Raw genomic sequence first — 24747 nt, forward strand, 5'->3', positions numbered from 1 at the left:
AGCTGAGCCTATTGAAGACAAACATACAAACGAACAAACGGAAATTACTTTTTATATATATAGATTTATTTATTTATTGATACTTGCAAAGTAAGAAAAAATCCTTATCAATTATTGCAATCGGTTTTCAAAAAGCTAACTAATCTAATTACAAAAAATAAAGTAAAATTATAGCCTAAACATTAATGCATTAATTATTTTCTCTGTTGAACCATAACATACACTTTTCACGAAACGTTGCAATCGAATTATGAAGAAGAAAGCACTTGGATTCAACTTTAAGAGAATCGATAGGAGAATCGATTTGGGACAAGAGATCTTGGTCATGGTTGATCTGACCAGTTCCAGAAAGAAATTGGCCTAAGGATCAAACTTGCGGCACATTGGAGGAAAGCTATTGATCTCCACATGAAGTAGGGAGTAAAATGTGAAAAATTAAAAGTGAGAAATGAGACATGACATTTCGTGGCTCACTTCTCAAGTCTCAATTCTCATGTCCTTCCACACATTTTCCCTTCATGTTGAGGACAACAGTTTTTTTTCTCATATACCGCAATTCTCGATTCGAAAACTTTGAAACATTTCGTTCCGGAACCTGACAGATTGGCCATGGACACAACCTCTTGTCCTCGAAACGATTCTCATATGCGTTCCCTCCATCTTGAGACCAAGAGCTTTCTCCTCATATAAGTCTCGATCCAATTACTTTGACATATTTCGTTCCGGAGCCGGCCATATTGGCCACGACCAAGTTTCTTAGAATTGATTCTCCAATGAATTCTCTTCATCTTGCGGAAAAGAGCTTTCTTCTCAAATGCCGCAAGTCTCGATCTGATAACTTTGACATATTTCGTGCCGGAACCGATCAGATGGCCATGGCCACGAACCCTTGTTCCCGAATCGATAATCCTATAGATTCTCTTCAAGAGGAGGCCAAAAGCTTTTCTTCAATATGCCGCAAGCTTGAATCTAATATTTAAAAAGTAAATTTTAGTTTTGATCTAACCTTTTTTACTATTAAAGTGTAAAACCACAATTACTCCCATTCCTCTGGACAGTACATTTAGGTTCAAATCTTCAAAAGTCGGTAAACTTTGGTCAAAATAGCTTTTATACGTGGAACTCAGTCTCTGTCTGTTTCTGAAGCCACCAAAATTAAACCGTGATACAAAGTTTGATGGAGAAGAAGCTCTCCTATCATTTTTCATTTAAGTTAAATGGAGCTGATTCCCGTAGATAGAATCTTGAAAAGTGCATCCTGTTACAAATGTGTCATTTTAAATTATCATACTGAAAAACAGCAAAGTGAACTTTCTTCATAAATTTTCAGACGCCAACCTGTTTTAATAATTTCTGAATACCATATACAAATCTAGAGGAAATTTCGGAGGTTATCAAAACAATACTTCTGGCTTTAAAATTTATTCTTATTATTTACAAGCAATAACTTACTATTAGCGGCGCCAATATAATCTGTCTGTCTAAGTAGGTAACAAAACTTTCACTAGAAACAAGCACTCCTTATGAAGACAAGCCCAATTCTAAATGTTCTATTTGGCTAGGTTTTTTTCCTTATTCAGCACGTTTGACGATGACTAAAAATTCTTGATTCTTGTTTTTCTTTTCGTAAAATTTACTCTCTTAAACGACACTTACGTTGCAACGGATTCAAGATACAACGTAAAAATCTCTTCTGTATAGTTTTCGAGCTTTCGAATCCTAAGACTATCACTAGAACGCACAACAACGGCTCCTCCTCGGTAGACGACTCCAACGTTAACACCAACCTATGACGTAGTTAGACTTTGTTCTTGAGCTGATTCCAAGCACGAGCTTTAAGCTTTTTCTCCTAAATGTGTAACAAGTCTTGGATTTGGTCGGTTCCAAAACCTCTAAGGATCACACCGGCAAACACAGCACGAAGGAAACAGGAACCAGTCCATGAAGATTCCCTTACAATCGTTGTCCGGATCGTAGGCCAACAGTCGGTGCCATTTGTACTTCTGCTCACAACCGCAGTCTCCGGAACACCGGGAGGTTTGCGTTTTCCTGCATCAAAATTCAAAAGATGTAATAAGAATCATTCATAACTATTTGTGAGTAAAGGAAATTCTTACGAGCAAACTTCCTGATGAATAGCCTGTTCAAAATGTTGGGTATTGACGATGGCTCGAACTTTCCCGGCCGAGTTGGAAGCCCAGTACGGTGTGAGGATTTCGGTTTTTGACTCACATGCGTCAAGTCTGGAATAAATTGAAATACAGAAGAGATTAAAACAAAATACTTAACATGTCACTTGAGATTATTCTTAGATTATTCCACTCACCGTCCCTTATTCTCTCCACTGCCATCGGAAGTGCTAGGCCGGCCATTGCTCGGCGCAGGACCACTTCCGCTGCCTCCGGTGGGTCCTCCGGCACCATTCCCACTCCCTCGGCCACCATTCTGCCGCTTGTTTCGTATCCGTCCAAAGTAGGAGTCCCCACCATTGACGTACAGCTTTGGATCGTCCCTCGAACCCGGAGGTCCATACAAATCCATCAGCTCCGGCAGTATCGTAAACTCGTCCAGATCTGCTCCCTGCAGGTGCCTTTTCCGTTTCCGGCCCGATTGCGTAGGTGGATACCGTGACGTCGTCTCGAAGTCTCCATACATCCGTTTCATGAGCGCCTTGTTTTCATCGATGAATGTTTCGATTCGTTCTCTGTAAAAGTTGAATAAGTTAGATGATGTAGAAACTTGGGCATTTTGGATTACTTACAGTGGATAAGTGTTTCCGGCCGTCGGACAGAACAACTGATGGTACTTCTTAACACAAGGAACACCTTTGATCACATCACCTCGCACATCGAGACCTAACGCTACCGAAAGGGCCGTCCACCAAATCTGCAAATAAATAATTAAAAAAAAACAAATATGTAGAGGAATGAGTGTTATAAATTATTTTCAAAATAAAAATTCAAAGTGAAAATAAAACAGATGAAATGAAAGAAGAATAAAAGAGCTGATGATATTTCTAAGGTGTTGAAAAGAGCGCAGAGCATTTTTAATAAAAGCTTAACCACGTAGTCAATGCTTTGTCCCACACCAATTAACTGCACATAAGAAGTACCGTAATTTGGGAAAACTTTGATTTTTTTTTTCATTCATTTTTGAATATTTGGAAGGGGTTGCTTTTTCGTAATACCTAAGTGTTTTAAAACACTAACTGAGGTGAGGAATATTAAACATGATCATTGATTGCTGTATATTCAAACGACATTAGTGGTTATAATTAAATGTTTGTTACAAAGCCAGATTCCGAGTTTCGGGGTAACTTTGATTTTTACGTACTTCAACACCTTCAAAATTATTGTTATGGTGCCTTTTAGCACGGAAGGCATTGACATTAATAACAGTAGTTTTGGTTAGGACTAAACTGATTTTTTCAAGGTTTTATTTTCGAAAACATTTATAATCAAAAGATGGACAATGTTGCTGCATACATCTTGGGGTAAAAATTAAAATCATTTCTCATTTTTTTAGGCCTCAAATATAAATAAAATATTGCCTTCATGCAATTCTCTAGGCTCTCACACTGGTACCGTGATCTTTTTTTCATCAAATTTAACCATTTGATTGGGTTTTAGACATTTTTACTCTACGGGCTTTCTCATGGAAAATCATCGTTTTTTTTTCAATATCTTCAAATTATCAGTAAATAACCATAAAAATAACACTTAAACTAAACCTAAACAAAGGAAAAAGTTTAACTTTCACATGGAACAACTCATTTTCTCCTAAATGCTTAAATTTGATCAGGAGAGATGTTTGTTTGTGAGCCTTAGAAAAACCAAATATTTTAACATTTTAAAATTACATTTTAAGTAATACCAAATATTCTTATAAAAACCAAATTTAACTTATTGGTAACTCGATTTATAGGCTTTCAAACGTATTAAACAGTTTTCAGATATTTTAACTTTTTACTAAGTAAATGATGATTATCTGCAAAATTTTCATGTTGATCAAAGTTACCCCAGTTTACGGTAGTAAATTCCCGATATAGAAAACACTAATTTTTTCGATGGAATTAATTATGGATGATTCGATCGCCATGTGAGTGCGCTTATATTGATCAATTAGTTAAGACTGTATTCTGATCTCGCCTTTCAACTCGCTTGATATTCTTTACTATACTTTGATGTACTCTCAACAAGCCTTTGAATTAAAAGCTGTCCTCTTAAATCGCATGACATTCTTACCAACACCCTCAGCCTGTCCTCTTATCTCGCGTTTGAATTTTAAGCTGTCCTTTCAACTCGCTTCAAATTCGTTCAAATACTTTCAGACTGTCCTCTCAACTCGCTTGAAATTGTTACGAATACTTTCAGGCTGTGTAACCCGGAGTGCATCAAAAGTGGACACGCAAATTCCTGATCTTAGCATCAAGTAATTTTATTGGCTCAACTGGCCGAGATTCAATTCACATACGAAAGCTTTAAGCTTGAGGTGCGCTAAAATTGGTTCAATAATCATAAGGCATCTTGCAATAAACATTGAATATAAAGAATGACATATAAGTACGATTCTACATTAAAACTCTATTCTGATGCTCATAATTCCTTATAATCTTATCGAACCTGTACCGCTACACATAAAGTTGCCGCTGCTGATGAACGTCGACGGGGACCGGATTCGTAGACTGCTTTCTCCGCATGCATTTGCATGCATACGCCTCCTCTACCGCACGCGTAACTCACGCGTGCACTTTAACACCGTGATAGCTTCTCACTTGCTCTGTTGTTGCCTCTGCCACGAGTGTTAACATGCATAAAACACTCTCCTTGTTTTGCTCCTCTTCGTAACATGCAGACATGCAATGGAACGTCTCTCTTCGGCAAAAACTATTGCTTTGATGTTGTCGGAGTTCCCTCTCTGCGGTTTTGCGGCACTGATCGACGACGAAGTACACTGTGGCGCTCACACACACACACTGGGCAACGAATGTTGACAATCAGTTGATTGAGCTTCAGGCAGTTCAGGCAATATTCTGTCGCTTTCTGATCTCCTTCAGCTATCAAAACCGTATCAAAAAAGGCTATGCGTTGAGACGAGGACCTTCTCCGGATCTTGGAGTGCGATTATTCACGGTTCAGTATGGTGTGAATCCAGATAGAATCACTTTGCTTAGCACGGTGATGTTGCCTACTCTCCCTGCTCAATGGGACGGTCATATGCCCGAGGATATTAATTGACCTGTAGTCAGATGATTGTTTGTTGATCGTTTTATGTTTCCGCTTTCATTAGTATTCATGCAACAATTTTGTTCCGCTATATCCTTATAGCTGACTTTTGATGCATGCTGGATTAGCCAGGGTTGAAACTTGCGATTAGTCGTTTTATTTGGTTCACTTGACACGGCCTAACTTTCTCGAATTGGGATTCCCCAAATTCTGGAGAACAGTGAACTCCTGGGCTTTCTCAACTTTACAGTTTCCTACTCTACATATTGTAGACATTTATCGGCTCTGAGGATAGCCAGATATCGTTCCGTGGGCTAAGGACAGTTTGCATCAAACTCATGTCTGAGCAGACGGTTTATCGACAAGGTGTGGTTCGCTTGAGGACGTAGTTTTAGTTGTCGATTAACTTTTAGTTCCTCTGTTAGAGCGTTTTTTACGTGATGGTACCAAGTTGAGGTTTTTCAGGCTTTTGAGCTTATAGCGGAACTCGATATGACAGCTACTGTGTAAACAGTAGAAGCGACTTCAGTAGAGCGGCTATCGAGTGTTCGATGATTTGCGGTACAGTGATCATTTGATTTGTACTGTACATATATGTTACTCATTTATAAGTTTATTGTTAAGCGTAATTCTTATTATTGGAAAGTACTGTTACAGTTGTACTCTTAATTCGCTTAAAGATTTTAAAAATTGAACAACAAATACAACAATAAATGTAATACTGGTTACCCGGAAGCGTTTTTTGATCAAACTTGCAATAGGTTTCGTCGCCGATGATAACGCACTCCGGTTTTCCACACAGCAGTTGATCATATTTCTTTTCGACTATAATTGTACCACAAGGAAGTCATTTGGGCCCTTTATTGTTCACTCTGTTCTTTAATGATATGACCATGCTACTTGTTGGATGCGTAATATTTATGTAAACTTACTAATCAGACTCTACTCCAATAATGAACTTTCTTAGAGATGGAATTATCGGTATAAGTTTTTATGTTGGACCGGCATTAACAAGCTTTCTAACAACTGGCCCTCCCCTTTCCCATCAAAGACAAGGGATGATGAAAAAACCACGACCAAACGGCAGACGACCAAGCCGAGATGAGATGATGAATTGAGTTCGATTCTTGCTATATATTTTTTTCGATAATTCATCCAATAGGATGAAAATCCCATATAATGTTTCTCTTGTTTCACATGAGTGTAGTGGTCATGCATGATTTTGCTAGGGAGCTCAAGTTTTTATGCCAGTAATGCTTTTCCAATCATTTCATCTTTCGTACACTTTTCACCGCATTTTCGGCACAGAGATTTGCTTATAGGCATTGGACTTTTCCAACCTCTTATATGGCTGTTCATCAAAGTGTTTGGGAACAAACAGAACAGACAAAACAGACAGAAGGCAAACGCATCTTTGAATTATCGTGTCTTTTTTTTGCTTTTTCACAAAAAGTGGGGGAGCTGATAAGAATAGATAAGATTAATTTATCAAAGATCAATCCCTAATATCCGCTTGTTTAGATAGATCTATCCTAAAGGGACCGTTCATCTGAATCGATCTTTTCTTGGAGTAAACAATCCTAGTCGGATGACCGAGTGTCGTTTTAATTTATACACACAGTTATGAAACAATTTTAAGTTGTGTAAACTCTCGAATTCGCCAAATGAAAAATTTTCTTATACCGTATTTGTTTTCTCCCCTCGATCAGTGTTCCACCGTACCCGACAAAAACAAACACAAATCGTCGCCAGTGTATTGCTACCTCACTCACTCACACGCTCTCTCGCAACACTGGCAAAATTATCGGTGGGCCACCGTCCGTAAGCAGAACTCCGACAGGTCAAAACCAGTGCAACACCGTCCGAATAAACAAACAGTTTGACAGCACCTAGTGGTGCACCAGTGCAACACTAGTGCAACACTCGGCATTAAATAACTAAATCACTATCCCGGTAATCTAAACCGCTAATTGAACGTTAGAAGTAAGAGATTTTTGACATAACAATCGCATATTACTAAATGGAAACCAAAGATAAAAATGGACGACAGTAATTTTTTAGACATTTCTAAGCACCAAAGGTCAAGATCAATATAGTACTTCGAGTTTACACATAACATTTTTTATGAAACCAAAGCCAGGTTGAGCCATCGGAGGGCCCGGGCCAATATTTCATGAGGGATCCCTATAAATCAATTTCTATCATATGCAGTCCTAGAGAATACATTATATTTAAAATATAATTACAAAGGAACTTTAAAGAGTTCATTCTATTGCCATCAAATAACCATTATGTCTGATATCTAGAAACAATATTCATAAATCCATCACGTGCAAACATTGTGGAAAAATTTATGGACAAATCGAAAATTACACTGCTAAAAAATTAGAGCTGTTCAATGCAAAACTGAATTCACAATTTATTTAACAACTCTATCATCACCCAAAAATCTCTGGAATAGAAAAATTTAAACATAGATATTAAAAATCTTTTTATTTAACTATCAATCACTTGGTGTGAGTTTCCTCGAACGCAGAATAAATATTTCCCTCTAACTATTGGGAAGTAACATTAGGACTTCTTTAATAAAAATAAGGTAAAACAGATTTAATTCTGTTTCCTTGGAGAAACAGACAGTTCGATTGTAAAATTTAAAACCTGAAAGCGTAATTTCATTCAGAATGTTTTCTTCACTTTCTTCACTTTTTCAAATTTCTGCAAATTTTCTTTCAAAACTGATAATTTTTGTTCTTTTTAATTTTGATAAATCTAAGAAAAAGCCAATCTATCCCTCGTGATATCCGTTTCATTTTTATAAACGAGGAGAAAATACTTCCTTATCGGAACATAACGCTTGATTCGATGGAAATACCTGAAATGTTTTCTTTATTCAATAAATAAGAGAAAGTGATGTATTATGTTTTTTCGAATTTTCAACTAATTCTGCATAAATTCGTCTGAATTTATGTTGAAAAACTCGAGATCAAATGGTCAGATATTCCAGCCAAAAAATGCGGGTTAAATTCTGCAATACTTACTCTAGGGGGCCCTCAACTTATATTACAGTGAAACTGTTCGAGATAATATTTGAAGGGACCCCTTAGCTGTTATATGAAACATTTAATTCCGATTTTCATTTTTTTTTCTAGTTTTCTAGAACTTTAAGCAGTATGATAAAAGTAATGCTCCACCCTTAGAACGGCCCCACTTTTTTTGAATACTTTTTTTATTGGAAATCAGTCAATCAGGGATAATAAAAAAGGAAAATGAAAGGAGAAAAATCTAAGATTTCAAATAAAGTTGTTAAAAGACAGAGTAAAATCAAAATTAAATTATAATGTTTTTGAGGAAAGTCAATCAATATATACAACAGTAAAGGATCTTTTTCAAAGCCTTTCTCTGTGGACATCACAGTCTTTTTATCTGAACAAGTATTCACAGTTTGCTATATATCAGGAGTTCCTTCCTTCTATTTGATAATTGATTTTAACTGTCACAACAACATTTCACCTTGAAATGCAACCGTTCATTCTAATTCCACGACCAGGGTGTTAATGGCGTACGCGAAGTCAGTTGTTAAATCGCCTTCATAATGAACGCTAATTCAAAGATTAGGTGCAAACACACCGGCGTCGTCGTTGGTCGTCTCCTGCCGGACGGCCGTTTGCCACTTTTACTCGTCGACATGAACGGCCACACCCATTTTCCAGCATGCATGCATAACAACAATAACAGGTGATCTGGATTTCTCGATCGCTTCAAGGAGGCATTGATTCCGTAGAAGTTCGTTCAGATTTGTCTAAACCGCGCCGCGCATGGGCCATTAAAATGCAAATTAATTTAGGGCACCAATCGGGCGGTTCAGGACAATACCGCGAAGGCTACCGGTTGGCGCGCGTTGGTGATCGTTCACAGATTTGGATCACCTGGGAACGGAGTGAATGGTCTGCTCGCTCATGATGGGGGACTCACTCGAATAAGAAAGAAAAAAAATCCTACCGCTTGCCTTCTCATTTCAATTCGATCAAGATTAGCATGACTTAATTTCTTGATATGGGAAATTGCTGGCCTCACTCGCCAAAATGCGAAAATTATAAAATAAATCAATCTGTCCCGATACAGATTGGAACCTGCGGTTTGTGGTCGAGAATTTTAAGTACCCCTGCATTGCTTGATAAGTGTGCATAGGTGGAGGTATAGTACTTGATTTTTCATATCAGTCTATTCTTATTTGTTTTCACATTACATACAATAAATATTATTAATATCGGAATATTAACTCCTTCTGCCATATCCATAACTAAAGGTTAATTTGGAAAGTGGATCGATTTAGTACAGACGTGATAGTTTTATTCAGAAGCTTAGAAACTCACCACCCACGCCTCTGGTAAGGGACGAAAAGCTTGCTCTCAATGGTGGAAGATAAACAATTGGTTGACTCCCCGGTAAATGGTCATTATTTGCAAAGCGCGTGATTTAAATCATTCGTCTGAGCGCGACCCGCGCACAACAAAATAGCGCTGCCGGCACCGGGCCGACCAGCTTGTTTATTTTTCCGAGGAGAATGAGCCTGGTAGGAAAGCACGATTGTGATCGAATTAGTTTTATTTATATCCTTATAAAAGCTATCACGCCGATCGACCAGACGTGAGCGGAATTTTTCCACACGTTGTGAGTGGGTTGTTCTGCCGTACGTTGGACAACAGCGTCAGACGACAGTTTACTTAGGTTCTTAAGTTGTTTCTATCCATTGAAGTTGATGAGGGGATGAATCAACCGATCGCGTCGAGATATCGTGTCTCTAGATAGGCGCACCGTGACGTTGAAACTGATTTATATTACGGTAACACGAATTTCTACCATGATCAGATCAGTCATTCGAAATATTATAACTACATAATACATCAAATCAAATTTAAGATGAGAGAGATGAGCTAGAAAAACTAACTACCGTCAAGCAGGCCTTCATGCAACAGTAGGGTTAGATGCAACATTCATTAAACACAACTCTTATTACATTTTTTATTTTAATTTAATGTGATAAAGTTATCAGTTAATCATTTAAGTTATCAAAATTCTGAAATAGTTTCTCACATAATGAGATAGTTCTTTGAAGCATGGCTGTAGGAACGGAGGGGGGGGGGGGTTTGGGCTTAACCCCCAACCCCCTCCCCCATGATGGTCCATTAAAAGCAAGCGAGATATTTTAATCTACACTTAAATTTTTTCATTCCCAATAAAATTGTGATGATGGAGTAAAGTTATTCGATAGTAACAATCTTGACTCAGAACTGATGTCATAACCTTGAAAACTTGTCCCGGGTTCAGAATTCAGCTGCAGTTTTTTAAATTTTCTCACTTATTTGTAGTTTTTTGTTTTCTGAATATTCAATTTAAAATAAGATTTAGGATTCTTGATTATCAATTCGAATCATCATTAAAAATTAAAATGGAAAGCTGTGTTTGATTCGTAATTTTCGAAATTCAATCGCATTTTTTACATTTAGTAAATATTTTTCAGAATTAAAAAAACTTAAATCATTCTGAGTTTTTGATTAACCCTTCATTTCATGATTTTTTATTTTTTCTCGAAAAAAAATCTCAATAGTGCGCAATGATGAATACATGAAGGGAAAAATAATGAAAAAATATTATTTTCACATATTTCGGTTATTTAGCAAAAATATTAATTGTTGCAGATTTGCAACAACATGAAACGGTTACACCTTTTTTTCTTCACACTCGACAACTGGAAATAAATGCTTATTCCTAATTTCTGTTGCACTAATCATAGATTTCACACAGGAACTTCGCAAATGTAGATTTCTGGACACCGAGAAAGTTGAGAATTTAGCTGGGAGTAGTTATGTATGTTGGTTATTCACCATGGGTGCACGGATTCACTGCAGTTTCTGCCTAAGTTTGTGCTCACATGCATTCTTGGACCGACCCCATGGCTTTGTATGAACTGTTATGGAGTGAAGTATTTTGATGATTTAGGTATATTTTGGAAGAACGAGTCAATCAAGTTACTTAGAGGTATTCCTTCATCCGTGAATATACCTGGCCAGCTGGCAGCTGGTTAAACATTTATATAATAAGTTATAAGAGGAAACACATCTTACCTGTCGGCTTCTTATGGAATTCGAACCCAAAAGTTGTCTCGCCGATACCGGGAATCGAACCCAGCCTGGCACATCGGAACCAGACTCGCACCAGCTTATCCACTAGACTACAAAGACTCTCGAGAAATCAGCTAGGAGTAGTTATGCGATAATATACCACCTAATGAGGAAATTATTTCTCACGTTTGCTTGAAGGTGCTAAATGGAAAGCTTCTTACCTATACAACTTTTCCGAACATAACCTTGAACAAACCAACACAAATCAATTCCGAAAATGTATTTAAGTTGGTTCTGATAAAGATTCTAAATCTTTAATCATATCATAACTATATGCCAGTTTTAATAAACAAACTTGACTATTGAAATTACATTAAACTTTTAAATATCATTTGTTGGCAAAATTTAAAGAACAATAAAGATTTCTTCGGAATAAGCATTAGAATTTTAAAAAAAAAATCTAAAATTAGAATTTAAACTTGAAATCAGTTTAAGAATAAAAAAGAAATAAAAATAAAACTAAATTCAATAACAAAAAGTTTCAAATTAAAATCCACTTTCAGAGGTTCCAGGAAAAGGTTGAATAGTATAAATAAACAGCATATTTCGTCGATTGATTATAAGAAACGGCTCATACTTTAGTAAAAAAATAATGAGCATTGTAATTTTCAATCAAATCATTCATTCATCTCTAAGAAAAAAAAAAAACAAAACAATACTTCAAAACTCGGTTATCGTATGTTGGCAGATAGTACTGAATTTTCAAGTGGAAAAATAAAAAAATGTATTCGTTGTTTGTTATTAGATTTTTAAACTCTCTGGATAAAGCCCCGTACTTGAATTTGAATCACGTTAAATAATATAGAACTTTTGAAAATTGATGTATGCTTATTTTGCAAGTTATGAAGGCATCCGACAATTTGTTTTATTCAAAATATATGTTTGTTATACCAACGGGCCGTGGAAAAAAATTAAAATAATGTGTTTTACATACGCTGAATTACAAATCCTAAATAAGTTAATTATTCGGACCCGTCCTAGTTTAAAATTTGATATATTTTGAACTTTTAATAATATTTTTCTAGTTTTGATAACGGTTTAGAGCAAAACTATTATTTTTTTCACCTCGGGGGCCCTCTTTATTCAGAGGGGGAAGGGGGGGAGGCTCAATTTTCATTCCCCCACCCCCCCTTTTAATACAGCCTTAACATGATAATAAATCATTAATAATGAAAACACTTTCATCGGGAAACAAAAACACTGTTTAACGATGCTAGTTTAGAAAACATACTATGGAACCCATATAACTAGCTAGGGTACTACCGTTGCATGGTGTTGCAAATTTGCAACAGTTATTGAAAACCCATTATATCAGAGAAAAAAACAAAAAAAAATCTCAAATTTGGTTTATTATGTAAATTACTTTAGTGGGAATACGAAAATATTTTTTTTGAGTCAAAAAAAAATTCTCAATATGAATTACACTAGGCCAAATATTTGAAAAATAAGGCTTTTTCCACATTCCATATTTTTCAGATTCAAGTTGGTTTTTTTAGTACCTTTAAACACTGATAGTAATTTTTTTTTAGTTGAACGTGATCTTGAAGTTAGAAATATAATTTCCATCGAAAAAAAAATTAACTTTTTAGCTAAATGTGAAGTTTAGAACAGTTTTAATTAATTGTTGCAAATATGTAACTTTATGAAACGAAGGGTTAATATTCATAATCGAAATTCATGAACTTAATTTATGCAAAATTCAAACATAACAAAGCTTCAAAATGACGATGAAGTTTCATCATTCGAAATTTTTATTTTTATTTAAGTCATAGTTATTTTAAATAAGTCGGATTAGAAATACATAATTTAAATCAGAATAATCATTGAAATTCCAAACATCCGAATTATAGTTATGGATTGCTGATTGAGGGCTCTCAAACTTATTTTAATATTTGACTCATATTGCTAAATTCAGAAACCGTTTCATGTTCATTTCAGAAAACGTATTGAAATTCCGAAACACATTTAAAATTAAAATTCTGAATTCAGGTTTAAAATAAAGATTCAGATTGATAAATGAGTTCATCAATCAAAATAAAAAGATCAAGATGACTATTTCGATAAGAATTTATATTGCAAGTGATCGCAGGCTCATAATTCTGATTGTTAGTACGATTTTGAAATTTGACTCAAGTCAGTTCGTTAGAACAATTCAGTTAAAAATGACAAAAAAAAATGGTATAATTTTAGTTTATTTAACTTGTTTTATCTTATAAAAAACTTATTTTTAAAAACCATCCACAGGAATTGCTTTTTAATGAAAAGTAATTAATGATGAAGAAAAATATATCTTTTCTTCAAAAAAATTGCAGGGTAAATATTCCATATGGTTTGGTGCATTGTCCAACATTATTAATATTGCAGTTTTTTTTTCAAGAACCAAATTTCAAACTAAAATCTTCAACTAGGATCGAGTTTGCATAAATCCGATTTGAATTGCAAAATTTTTATCTTTTCCTTTTTTTTTAGAAAATTGAATCTTTAGAAAAAAATTTAAAAATTGAAGCTTTTCTTGAAAAAAATATTGTAAGTTCAAATCAAATAAACAAAATTAAGCTGACCAGATTACCGGATTTTACATGGAATTGTTTGAATTTTAAACAAAAAAAAATTGGGAAAGCTTTGGCCCGACCCGGTTGCCCAAATCTCCTAATTTTGTCCGGATTCATTAACATTTTTATTGGAAAATGTAACGAAAAATTGAAATTCCATCATTATAATTCGAAATTTTTCAAGCTAGATTTATTAAAATAAATATAAACGATTTTTTGCGAGTCTGATTATGTTTTTCGATTAAAAAATAATTCAATTGTTTTTTTTTTTCATTTTTGTTGAATAGCGGATTTGCGCTGTCCGGATGCGAGCGGGGAACTTCTGGCAATCTTAAGCTGAGTTCACCAGATTTTGATGCAAATTTTAAATTTCAACTATTGATGAAAGTAAGTTTGTAACTTAAGGATTCTTTATACAAATCCTAATAATCATTTAAAAGATTTAAGAATGTATTTTCAAAAGTTTCTATTTCATACGAAAAACTATAATGTAAACTATGTAAAAGAACTTAAAAATGAATAATCAAATATTTTTAATTTAATTCATGCATTGTTTGGGCAAAAATGTCGTACAAAATATAAGTCACCAAACACCAAAAAACAAAGTTTGTTGGAAGTTTCTTAAAAACGTGAAAATCGCATGTTTTGTGAACTGATGAAACCAATGATTTTCCTGACTACTTCAATTTTTCGTCCCTCCAACTTTATAACTGTTGATACATGATTATCTGTATACATTAATATTTTAGCAGCCATTGAAGTTGAAAAGTGTACCATGATACTCCAGTTGACGGTAATTCGTTCCAATTAACTTAGATCGGAGCGAATTAGCCCAAATAGGAATCCGTTGAATTCGAACAAATTTAAAGAAAAACATATTAACGGCATGTTTACATCAGACCGCTGCAAAAATTGACTTTTTACTCCCATTTGTTTTTTTGTTTAAGTCATTTGGGTCACCAAGCATCAGCGAAAAATGTAAGATGATTTGGATGATTCCTAAATCAGAGCAACGTGTTTCAGTTGTTTGGAAATTTGTCTGCTAGAAGTTATCCAGAAAATTCGAAATAGCTTTGAAAAAATTGGTTTTGCCTGTTCTTAAGTTTCATTTTCTGATGACATATAATAAAGCTTAGTATTTCATGAAAATAAAAAATCTGCATCCATTGAAAGGTATTTAAAAATGACAGGCTTTGCTTTCTAGAGCTTATGATTATTTAATGAAATTTTTAAGAAAAGGTTATATAATTCGATATATTCATTGACAATTCAAAGTAGTATTTTTGCATTTTTTTTTCTATTCATCCTACGATTACACAGCTTTCCATTCGTTCAGCTATCAAAAATGCTGTATACCTTTCTGGGGTCCAGAAAAGTACTGCAAGAATCAAGGAATATTTAACATCAAAGTTTTATTATTTTTAACCTTCGGTTTATCTCTGGTTATTTTAGATTTTTTTTTCCTATACAAATTTCCATACAAAATTAAAGGACGTTCTTTGAAGTTAAACAACAAGGTTCTAACGAAGTACGACGAATGCATCCTCATGGATGACGAAACGTACGGGAAGATGGATTTGGGGAAGCTTCCAGGACAGAAATATTATAAAGTCACTGGTCGGGGTGATGTCCCTGGCAAGTTCAAATTCGTTTTTGCCGATAAGTTGGGAAGAAAGTGTTTAATCTGACAAGGAATTTGAAGCTGCAAGACCATCGACTCCAAGATGTACAAGAAGGAGTGTCTGAGAAAACGTATTCTTCCGTACCTTAGATCTAACAAAAGACCAGTGAAATTTTGGCCAAATTAAGCAAGCTGCCACTACAGCAAAGAGGTACTACAGTGGTATCGAGACAACGGGGTGGATTATGTCGAAAAGGACATCAATCCATCGAACTGCCCTCAATTCCGCCCTATCGAAAAATAATGGCCAATTGTCAATTATCAGGTAGGACGACTCAGGATGCAACAGATATTAAGAGATGGTGGAACAAAATGGCCGCTGAGGTCAGCGAACAGTGTGTCCAAACTATGATGAATGGAATTCGCCAAAAAGTTTAAAATTTCATCAAAAATACATCGGAATATTGTTTTGTTGATTTTCTTTAAAGTGCATTTAAAAACCTACATTTTGAGTACTTAACATTTTTATTTCGTTTACTCTAAAGCTTAGTTCTTTTAGAAATGGGACACTTTCTTTTGCTAATAGCTCGTTTACTAGTAATCGGACATTCAAAATTTTGACAGCATTTTGTTGTCTGTAAAAAGTACTATCCAGCCTATTTTTTTCAAAATTTAAAATTTACGCGTTTTTGAGATATTTACGATGCAAGAGAAAAAGGAAAAAATAATTTTGCACAGTTTCATTCAAAATCCATCATTATTAAATTGATAGCCTACAAAACCGTTGATTATTCAAAGAACTATTAGTGTGTGAGTGGTGGAAAAGTATGGAAATACTGTCAAAAATGTCCACAAAGTTCAAATCAACCATTGGAGTGAAGCATATGATCGGCAACTTCGGCTAAGGGTCATCAGGGAAGTCAAGTCTCATACCAGCATTTTTAATTTTCAATAAGCGAAAAACTAAGGGTAGATCGCTGAAATTTCCAAAAAAAAATTCTTCGATAAGCTGAAAGTGTTGCCTCTTAATGAGTCATTCAAACCTAACCTAAAACAAATTTTTTTTGCCAGATCCACAGCTCGTAAGCTGTATATCTGGTTCCGAGGCTATGGGACAGATGATTTCTGATGAACGACAAAACTTATGAAATACCCTATTTTAAACAAATTCCAGCTTTTGAATCCTATACCACTTCTGCTCGTGGCAAGGTCCCGAATATATTAAAGTATGTATTTGCTTATTATTTTGTATAAAATATAATGATTTGCCAAAATTCTGCTCCTGTGGAAAAAAACAACAATTTTCATAACGAAAACTATGGTTTTCACTCTTTTCAAAAGCCTAAAAAGAGTAATCTTTTATGTACCCTTCGCAACCTACGATCTACACTAACCGATTATACTTTAAGTTCAATCTCCTCATGGTTTTACTTCGTTATTGCCAGAGTTTGCCAGCAGAAATTCCATTGAAAACGCTCAAAAATAATCAAATTTGTTAATTTCGAAACAGCTGTATCCACTTAAGTGGACTCAGTTTCTTTTAAAAGGGAAGTATTCGTCCGAAAAGTATCAGAAATTGAAGGAGGGGGATGTAGCCACCTAAAATACAGATTAAACGAAGTATTAGTTTGAAAAACTGATAATTATCATGACTGAAAAAAGTGTGCGCTGACCGAAGGGAGGTACCAAGAATAAAGTAGAATTTATTCTTACAAAAAAACGATAAATAATTTTTTTTGAATTTTTTCATGAATAATCATAAGATAACTTTCATTTACTTCAAAGAAAGTATTTAGATCAAACGAAAGGTTTTTGAGATACACGCATTCGTAACTGTCCCATTTCTAAAAGAACTAAGCTTTAGCTTCTCTTCCACCGCCATCTGTCGCAGAAGCTGTTGTGCTTCGTGACAGTGGTTGAGGTTGATTTGAATTACTTCCAAGCCCTTGGTATCGCTGCTAGCGCCTTTTGGTAGGCAGAGCACCTAGAGTTGCCAGTTACATGGTCACCAGTGCAAATAAGACACTTCGCCGGCTTACTGCAGCTAGCCGCTATGAGACCGGATTCTCCGCACCCCCAGCATAATCCTCGTCTGTCAACTCCCTTGCAGTCAAACGACTTGCGGCCGTACTTTATGCATCGAAAGCATACCTATGGTTGCTGGGAGACGGTTTTTTTTTTTTTTTTTTTTTTACAAGATGGAAATTTGACTTCAAACCATAACAGCCGGATGTTTGCTGCCGTGTGTGGGTTCGTCCCACTAAAACCACCTTGGGCTTCGTGTGCCAGATGTGCCCCTTGGTTTCACCCTATGATACTACATCAAGGGGTAGGCTGTGCTCATGCACTTATACATCTCACCCTTTTCCTCTTTCTCAATTTTTTCTCAATTTCTCCTTGATCATCGTTCTGCTTTATCCATCTTCCTCCTTCTCCTTTTCCTCTATCGTCAACTTCAGACTGGTACGGAAGACCCCGAAACGTGTGCCGGTTAGGTAACGCTTTCATAATAACTCACGCCCGTCACAGCATCCACTATCCCGGGGACCTCGAAACGTGTGCCGGTTAGGTAACGCTTTCAAAGTAACTCGCGCCCGTCACAGCAACCACTTCCGCAGGATTTCTAACCACCAAGGCATGGCCGATTGAGAAACTACCAAGCTAGAATCCCGACACGACCACCCCGAATGGTATCTCCGCTTCCTTTTGCTGCAGGAAAGATCGTAGCTGAGTACGTGAGACCTTTTAAGTCCCACCACACGAATGAGTCCAGATTAGGGTTAGACCGCGCCCTAAGATCGCGTTGCTTTTGAATTGAAGTGTCATACGAGGCCCAAGACCTTTCATTAGCTTGTCAAATTTGGTTGACTATCTCGCTCTCTCCGTTCATCATCTTTCCTGATCCTTATCAGATCGCGCATGATTTGCGAGATTTCGTCGACTATAGCACGCCATGACTGTTCGTCGCGACACATTTCACTCACTATGTTTTCAGCGTTCAAATTTTGAAGTTGTTGACGCCGTGAATTGAACCTGGGGCAGACAAAGATAGCATGTTCTGCCGATTCCTCCGTCTCTACGCATTCCGGGCAATAAGGCGAGCTGATAAGCTTAAACCGATGAAGGTATTGCTTAAAGCACCCATGACCCGAAAGGAACTGCGTCAGGTAGAAATTGACCTCTCCATACTTCCGATTTACCCAATCTGAAAGTCTCGGGATTAGCCTATGCGTCCATCTTGCGTTGTTCGATGCGTCCCATTGCTCCTGCCACTTGAGCATTGACGCTGCTCGTCGAATATTACGCACTCCTCTAACAGCTCTTGCTTTGTAACATTCCATATCCTCCGCCAGAGTTATGTCGATGGGAACCATGCCCGCGATGACAAAAGCTGCATCTGCTGATATGGTCCTGTACGCACAGGAAACTCGCATGGCTATCAACCGATGTGTGCTCCGTAATTTGGATCTGTTGCGCTCTACCTCTATCGCGGAGCTCCAGGCCGCTCCTCCGTATCGTAGTTTCGACAGTGCTACGCTCGCAAGGAGACGTCTCTTGCTACTCTTTGGACCATGGCAGTTCGGCATAATCCAGGCCAATGAATCTATGACTTTCGAAGCCCTTTCGCAACAGTATTTGACATGCGCACCAAAACTTAAGCGATGGTCGACCATTACTCCAAGGTATTTCAGCTGCTGTTTCGAAGATGTCGTGTGCCCTCCAACAGTAATCTCCATGTGCGGCACAACTCTTTTATTGGTCACGAGCAGAACTTCAGTTTTATGGTGAGCTATCTGAAGCTTAACTCCCTCCATCCAGATGCCAACCCTTTCTACGGACACCGTTGCAAGGTCTTCTACCTCCTCGATTGTTTTGCCGGTGATCATGAGCACGCATCCAAAGCACAGGACCGAGTATGGAACCCTGTGGAACACCCGCTGTTAGGGCAGTAGATCGTATCCCAGTTTCGGTTTCGTACGTCAGGATTCGATTTTCGAAGAAGCTTCCTATTATCCTGCAGAGAGTATTGGGAACAAGCATCCTGTGAAGCGCTTTGGCAATCGCTTCCCAGCTGGCATTGTTGAAGGCATTCTTAACGTCGATCGTCACAATGGCGCAGTGACGAACACCTGTTCGCTTCTTTTTATATGCGCGCTTCGCGTATTCTGTCACCATACGGATGGCGTCCACCGTAGATCTCCCTTTCCGAAAACCGAACTGTCTGTCCGACAGTCCACTTCCGCCTTCTGTGTAGATAATAAGTCTGTTTAATATTATCCTCTCCAGTAGCTTACCAAGGGTGTCCAGCAGACAAATGGGTCTATATGATGATGGATGCCCTGGAGGTTTCCCGGGTTTCGGTAGTAGCACCAACTTCGCCGTTTTCCACGAATTGGGAAAAGATCCCTCGTCGAGACACTTTTGTAGCACCACTCTGAAGGTATCCGGAATGGTCTGTACCGCCACCTTCAGCACTGCATTTGGGATTCCGTCCGGACCAGGGGGGGGGGCCCGTGTCGTACGGGGTAAGTGGCCACTGCGTCGGGCCATGCTGCGGGAAAAGATGTGCAACGATCTCTCTCAGTTTTTCCGGACACTTTTCGGTCGGCGACCTTGGGCCACCGAATCTCGCCAGTGCAACTCTATAGGCTTGGCCCCATGGGTTATCATCTACGCTCTGGCATAACGCTCTGTAGCAGTTTTCTTTGCTTGTTTTAATAGCTCGCTTAAGTGACACCCTGGCTGCTCGGTAAACGGCACCTCTCGTTTCTCTGTCGGCTTCATTTCTCGCCCGTTGAGCTCGTCGTCTCGCTTTTAGACAGCTAGTACGAAGCTCAGCTATTTCTGAAGTCCACCAGTAAGCCGGTCGTCGCCACCACTTCGGTGTATTTCTTCTGGGCATGGTCATGTCGCACACCGCTACCATCATTTTCGTCAGCTGCTCAGCATTATGGACCTGGGATGAGTCCTGCATGTATACAGCTTCGGTGCACACTTCCTTGTCGAACACTTTAGTCTTCCATCTCCGCTCGTGCACTGGCAGCTGCCTTACTGCCACCGGATTTCGGTTTCCTACGCTATAGCGTATCGCCTGGTGATCACTGTGGGTATAATCGTCACACACTCTCCAATTCATATCTGTTTTTAATGATGGACTCGCAAAGGTGATATCGATCACTGATGTTCTGTCTGGTAATCCATGCTTGCGATAGGTGCTGATGGATCCAGTGTTGCACAGCTCAACTTCCAGTCTTGCGAAGGACTCTAGTAGACTGTGGCCCCTAGGGTTGTTGCACCTACTACCCCAGTTTACCGCCCAGGCGTTGAAGTCTCCTCCTATTACAACAGGGACCTTTCCTGTCAGTTCGTGAGTGAGTTCGTCCAACATTGTGTTGAACTCCACGATCGTCCATCTTGGTGGAGCGTAGCAGCTACAGAAAAAGATGCCGTTAATTTTGGCAATCACGAATCCGTCCCGAGAATCTACCACTATCTCCTGGATAGGAAAACGTCCCGTGGCGTAGACAGCAGCTGAGCCAGACCTGTCCGCTGCCCAATTACCGTTTCCAGACGGGATTCTGTATGGTTCTGATAAAAGCGCCACATCACACTTCTTTTCGCCTACCGTTTGCTCCAGCAGAAGCTGTGCAATCTCGCTGTGGTTGAGGTTTAGCTGGGTTATTTCCAGTTTTACTGGCTTGCCTTTGCCTTTATATATACCGGACAGTCCAAGCCACCAGTTTCGTGGACATTTCCATCCTCCTGCTTGCATAGCATACATTTCGGCTGTTTTTTGCATTCTCGAGAGAAGTGTCCCTCTTCACCGCATCTTCGACAGCATCGTGACCGGTCGGGTCCGTTGCAGCTTCGGGATAGATGACCAAAATCCCAGCAGTTGAAGCAGCGTTGCATCTGCTTCGGTATCCTGGGTGCGGTTCTAAAATGCCCTATTGACCACCCTACTCTTACACTTCCTACCGTCAGTAGCGTGTTGGCCGCTGTTGGTGAGAGGCGAATCGTTGCAATCTGCATTCCACCGTACGCCTTTCTTAATTTTATAGCTACCGATTTGTTGCTCATGCCAGGTATGCTGGAGAGAGCTTTCTCGAGCTCCTCTGCAGTTGTAAACTCATCAAGGTCCTTACATTCAATGGACGCGATCTGTGATAGCGCTCGGACAGTCGCTTCATCGCCTAGGGTGCTTTCGACAAGCTCCTTGAAGTCGGCGCTTTTTACCGCCGGGTCCTTTTTTAGCTCGAAGCAGTTCGCCTTTTTGAGTGCGTCTTGTTTTGGTGACGCTCTCACCAAGAGCAGATAACTTTGGCTCTGCGCGCAACTTCCGGAACAAGTCCGCATACGTTGTGCCTTCTTTCGCTTCCACGATAAGCGCATCACCCCTGGATATCACCCGTTGAGGTTTGGGTTTTGGGGGTGGTTCTGGTTTCATAACGACCTTTCTTTTTACGTTCTCCTTCCTATTGCGAACCATTCGCCAGCCTCCAGCACTCCTTTCACCGTCGGCATCCTCATAATCCGTGCCCCTCCTTTTTTTTGGAGGAATCGTTCACGACGGGGGAGTCGCGGTCTCTTTTTGCGGTTTTTCTTGGCTTGGACTCCTTCGAAAGTCCTTGAGAAGCAACCAATTTTGCTTCCTCCAGGTCCTTCTCTGCAGCCTCGGCCTTCCGCACCAACTCCGTTCGTTCCTTGACGGCACTCTGCAGGAGCACCATCAATTTCGGCACCCAGGTCTTGATGTGCGTGTGCACGTTGTTGGTGCTTCGCACAAACTCCTGCATCTTGTCGACCATGTCGGCTGCCTCCAAAAGGCCACACTTTTTTATGCCCCTTGGTGCACCTCTTCCTGCGATTGGGACCTGCTCCTCTTGCTAGGAACTGCTGAGGTTTTCAGTGGACCCATCCGCGACCGGGCTTCTTCCCGCTTCCTTGGCAACCTCCCTGCCAATCTCCTTTCCTAGCTCCTTTACTACTTTGCTCAGTAGAGGAGACCTAAGGAGTCCTCTCTTCGCAAAGACCTCCGTCTGAGTTCTTCTGCTTTCTCCTCCTTCGTCCGAGCTAACATCAGTTGTCTCGACGTTCTTTCTGTTTTTAGTGTTGTTGTTTATGTTCATGATTAGTCCCACGAGTAGCTAGGGAAATATACGGTCCACTGCGCCAGTGCCCTGCTTTAGCGCAGCAAGGACTTCATTACTGTGGGGTGCGTCCTGGTGCCCCACAGGCTACCGTTTGCGACTGACACATTTTCGACCCGCCAGCCTTCCACCTCATCAGCACGGTCTTTCGCATAGAGGCGTTTTCACGCCCCCATGAGCGGAACACTTTGGGTAATCTTGGGTCGTTGTATCCAATAGGTTCTGTTAGAAAAGTCCGAGTTCGTTGCGTATGTCTTCATCCGTAGGGGGGTTTCGTCGATTCCGTTTGCATAGTCCATTTCCGTAGCATGTGTCTTTATAAGAGGGGTTTCTATCAGTTCCGTTTGCATAATCCATTTCCGTTGCATATGTTATCGTTGGAAGAGGGGATGGTTCCGATTTGTTCCGGGTGCATAATCCGAGTTCGTTGCGTAGGTCAGGGGGGAGTTTTGCTGCATTTAGTCGCCTCTTACGACATGGGTCAGCGACCCCGGGGTAGTATTCTAATGCCGCTACCCCACAGCAGCAGCTGGGAGACGGTTATCTGACAAACTGACCATCCCACCTTCAGCCGCCTGCACTCGGGTGCTGCGTTGGCTGCTACCACTGTTGGAAGCCTCACAATTGCAACCTGTGTTCCGGATTTGGGAGGACCCTGTCTCAATCGGATTGAGATCTGATCTTCGCCTATCTTACACTGGTCGACTAGCGCTGTTCTGACTTCATCTTCTGTAGTAATTTCGTCGAGGTTTTTGATACGGATGGTTACTTCGTGACAGCTATGCGCTAGCACGCACCTCCGCCTTCTCGCCTAGAACTTCCTCCGCTAACACCTTGAAGGATGCACTCTTTGTTGCTGAACTTCGTTTCAACTCGAGGATCATCTCACCTGAACGAGTACGACGGATCCTCCTCACGTTTTGACCCTGTCCAGCAAGCTTGTAGTCGGTCCGCATCTGACGAAGCACGTCCGCGTTCGTACCCTCTGGCGCTTTAACTACGATAGCTTCATCTTTTTCCCTTACGCAGTTTCGCTGCTTTTTGGGCTTGGGGTTTGTTTTCGTAGTTTTCTCTTTACGAAATTCACGCGTCACTGTTTGCCATTCGGAGGGCGCTCTTTTGTTGGGTCTGTCGTTCTTGCCTTTCAGTTGGCCAGGGTCTTGTCGAACCATCGGGTCTTGTCGAACCATCGGGTCTTGGGTCTTCTTCTTTAAGGTGCCTGGTCTTGGGTCACCTGGCGACCCTCGTTTCCACTTTACACTCTTAGAGCTTCTCGGAGTAATGAGCTCATCCCTCACCGTTTGAACGAATGCATCGATCCGTTTCGGGCGACTGACATTCGCCTTAGAGGGTTTCTCCGCCTGCGTTCCTCTGCTAGTAGCGCTGCCATTTAGCGCTCTTACCATCTCTGCTTCGTTTGCCTCTGTGAAAAGAGACATAGCCTTCACAAGCTTGTCCTTGACCTCCCTATGAATGTTTTGCTTGATCAAAACCAAGCTAGTCAAAGCCATCATTTCTGTCATCGCTTCCTTCATTGCCTTCGGCATAGGAACTTCCTTCTTCTCTGGAGAGCTGACAGGCTCTCTTCCTTCTTCCACTATGGAGCCTTCTGGAGTTTCTACCAGTTGGACAGCAAGCTGCTGAGCTGGAACCCTTCTCCGCACTCAACTTCTTCTTTCTCTTATCATTATTAATTTTAGTATTTTGAGTCAATTATGATTCCCATAAGTAGCTAGGGAAATATACGGTCGACTGCGCCAGTACCCTGATTTAGCGCAGCAAGGATTGCTATACTGTGAGGTTTGTCCCGGTGCACCACAGGCTACCGTTATCGACTGACACATTTACAACCCGCCAGCCTTCCACCTCATAAGCACGGTCTTTTGCATGGGACCGTTTTATCGCTCCCATGAGCAGCACACCTTGGGCACCTTGGGTTGTTTCTTTCCAATAGGTCCGGTAGGGTAATCCAGTTCCATTTACCATTGTCGTCACCGAAAAGGGGGTTGCTGGATT

At 39.5% G+C, this 24747-nt stretch overlaps 1 protein-coding gene across 1 annotated transcript in view; it reads right to left on the bottom strand.

Moving 5' to 3' along the window:
* Positions 1 to 1412: 1412 nt before the first annotated feature.
* The window catches only part of LOC129747733 (protein spaetzle 3), an 83477-nt gene continuing 60142 nt past the window's right edge, over positions 1413 to 24747 (bottom strand). The window contains exons 4-7 of the mRNA XM_055742071.1: positions 2762 to 2886; positions 2327 to 2704; positions 2118 to 2243; positions 1413 to 2049 (exon numbers count right to left, since the gene is read on the bottom strand). Of these exons, the coding sequence (XP_055598046.1) occupies positions 1893 to 2049; positions 2118 to 2243; positions 2327 to 2704; positions 2762 to 2886 (786 nt within the window). The 3' untranslated portion in view covers positions 1413 to 1892. The remainder of the gene's footprint in view (positions 2050 to 2117; positions 2244 to 2326; positions 2705 to 2761; positions 2887 to 24747) is intronic.

This window comes from Uranotaenia lowii, chromosome 2 (genome assembly GCF_029784155.1).
Source record: "Uranotaenia lowii strain MFRU-FL chromosome 2, ASM2978415v1, whole genome shotgun sequence".
NCBI classification, from domain to species: Eukaryota; Metazoa; Arthropoda; class Insecta; order Diptera; family Culicidae; genus Uranotaenia; species Uranotaenia lowii.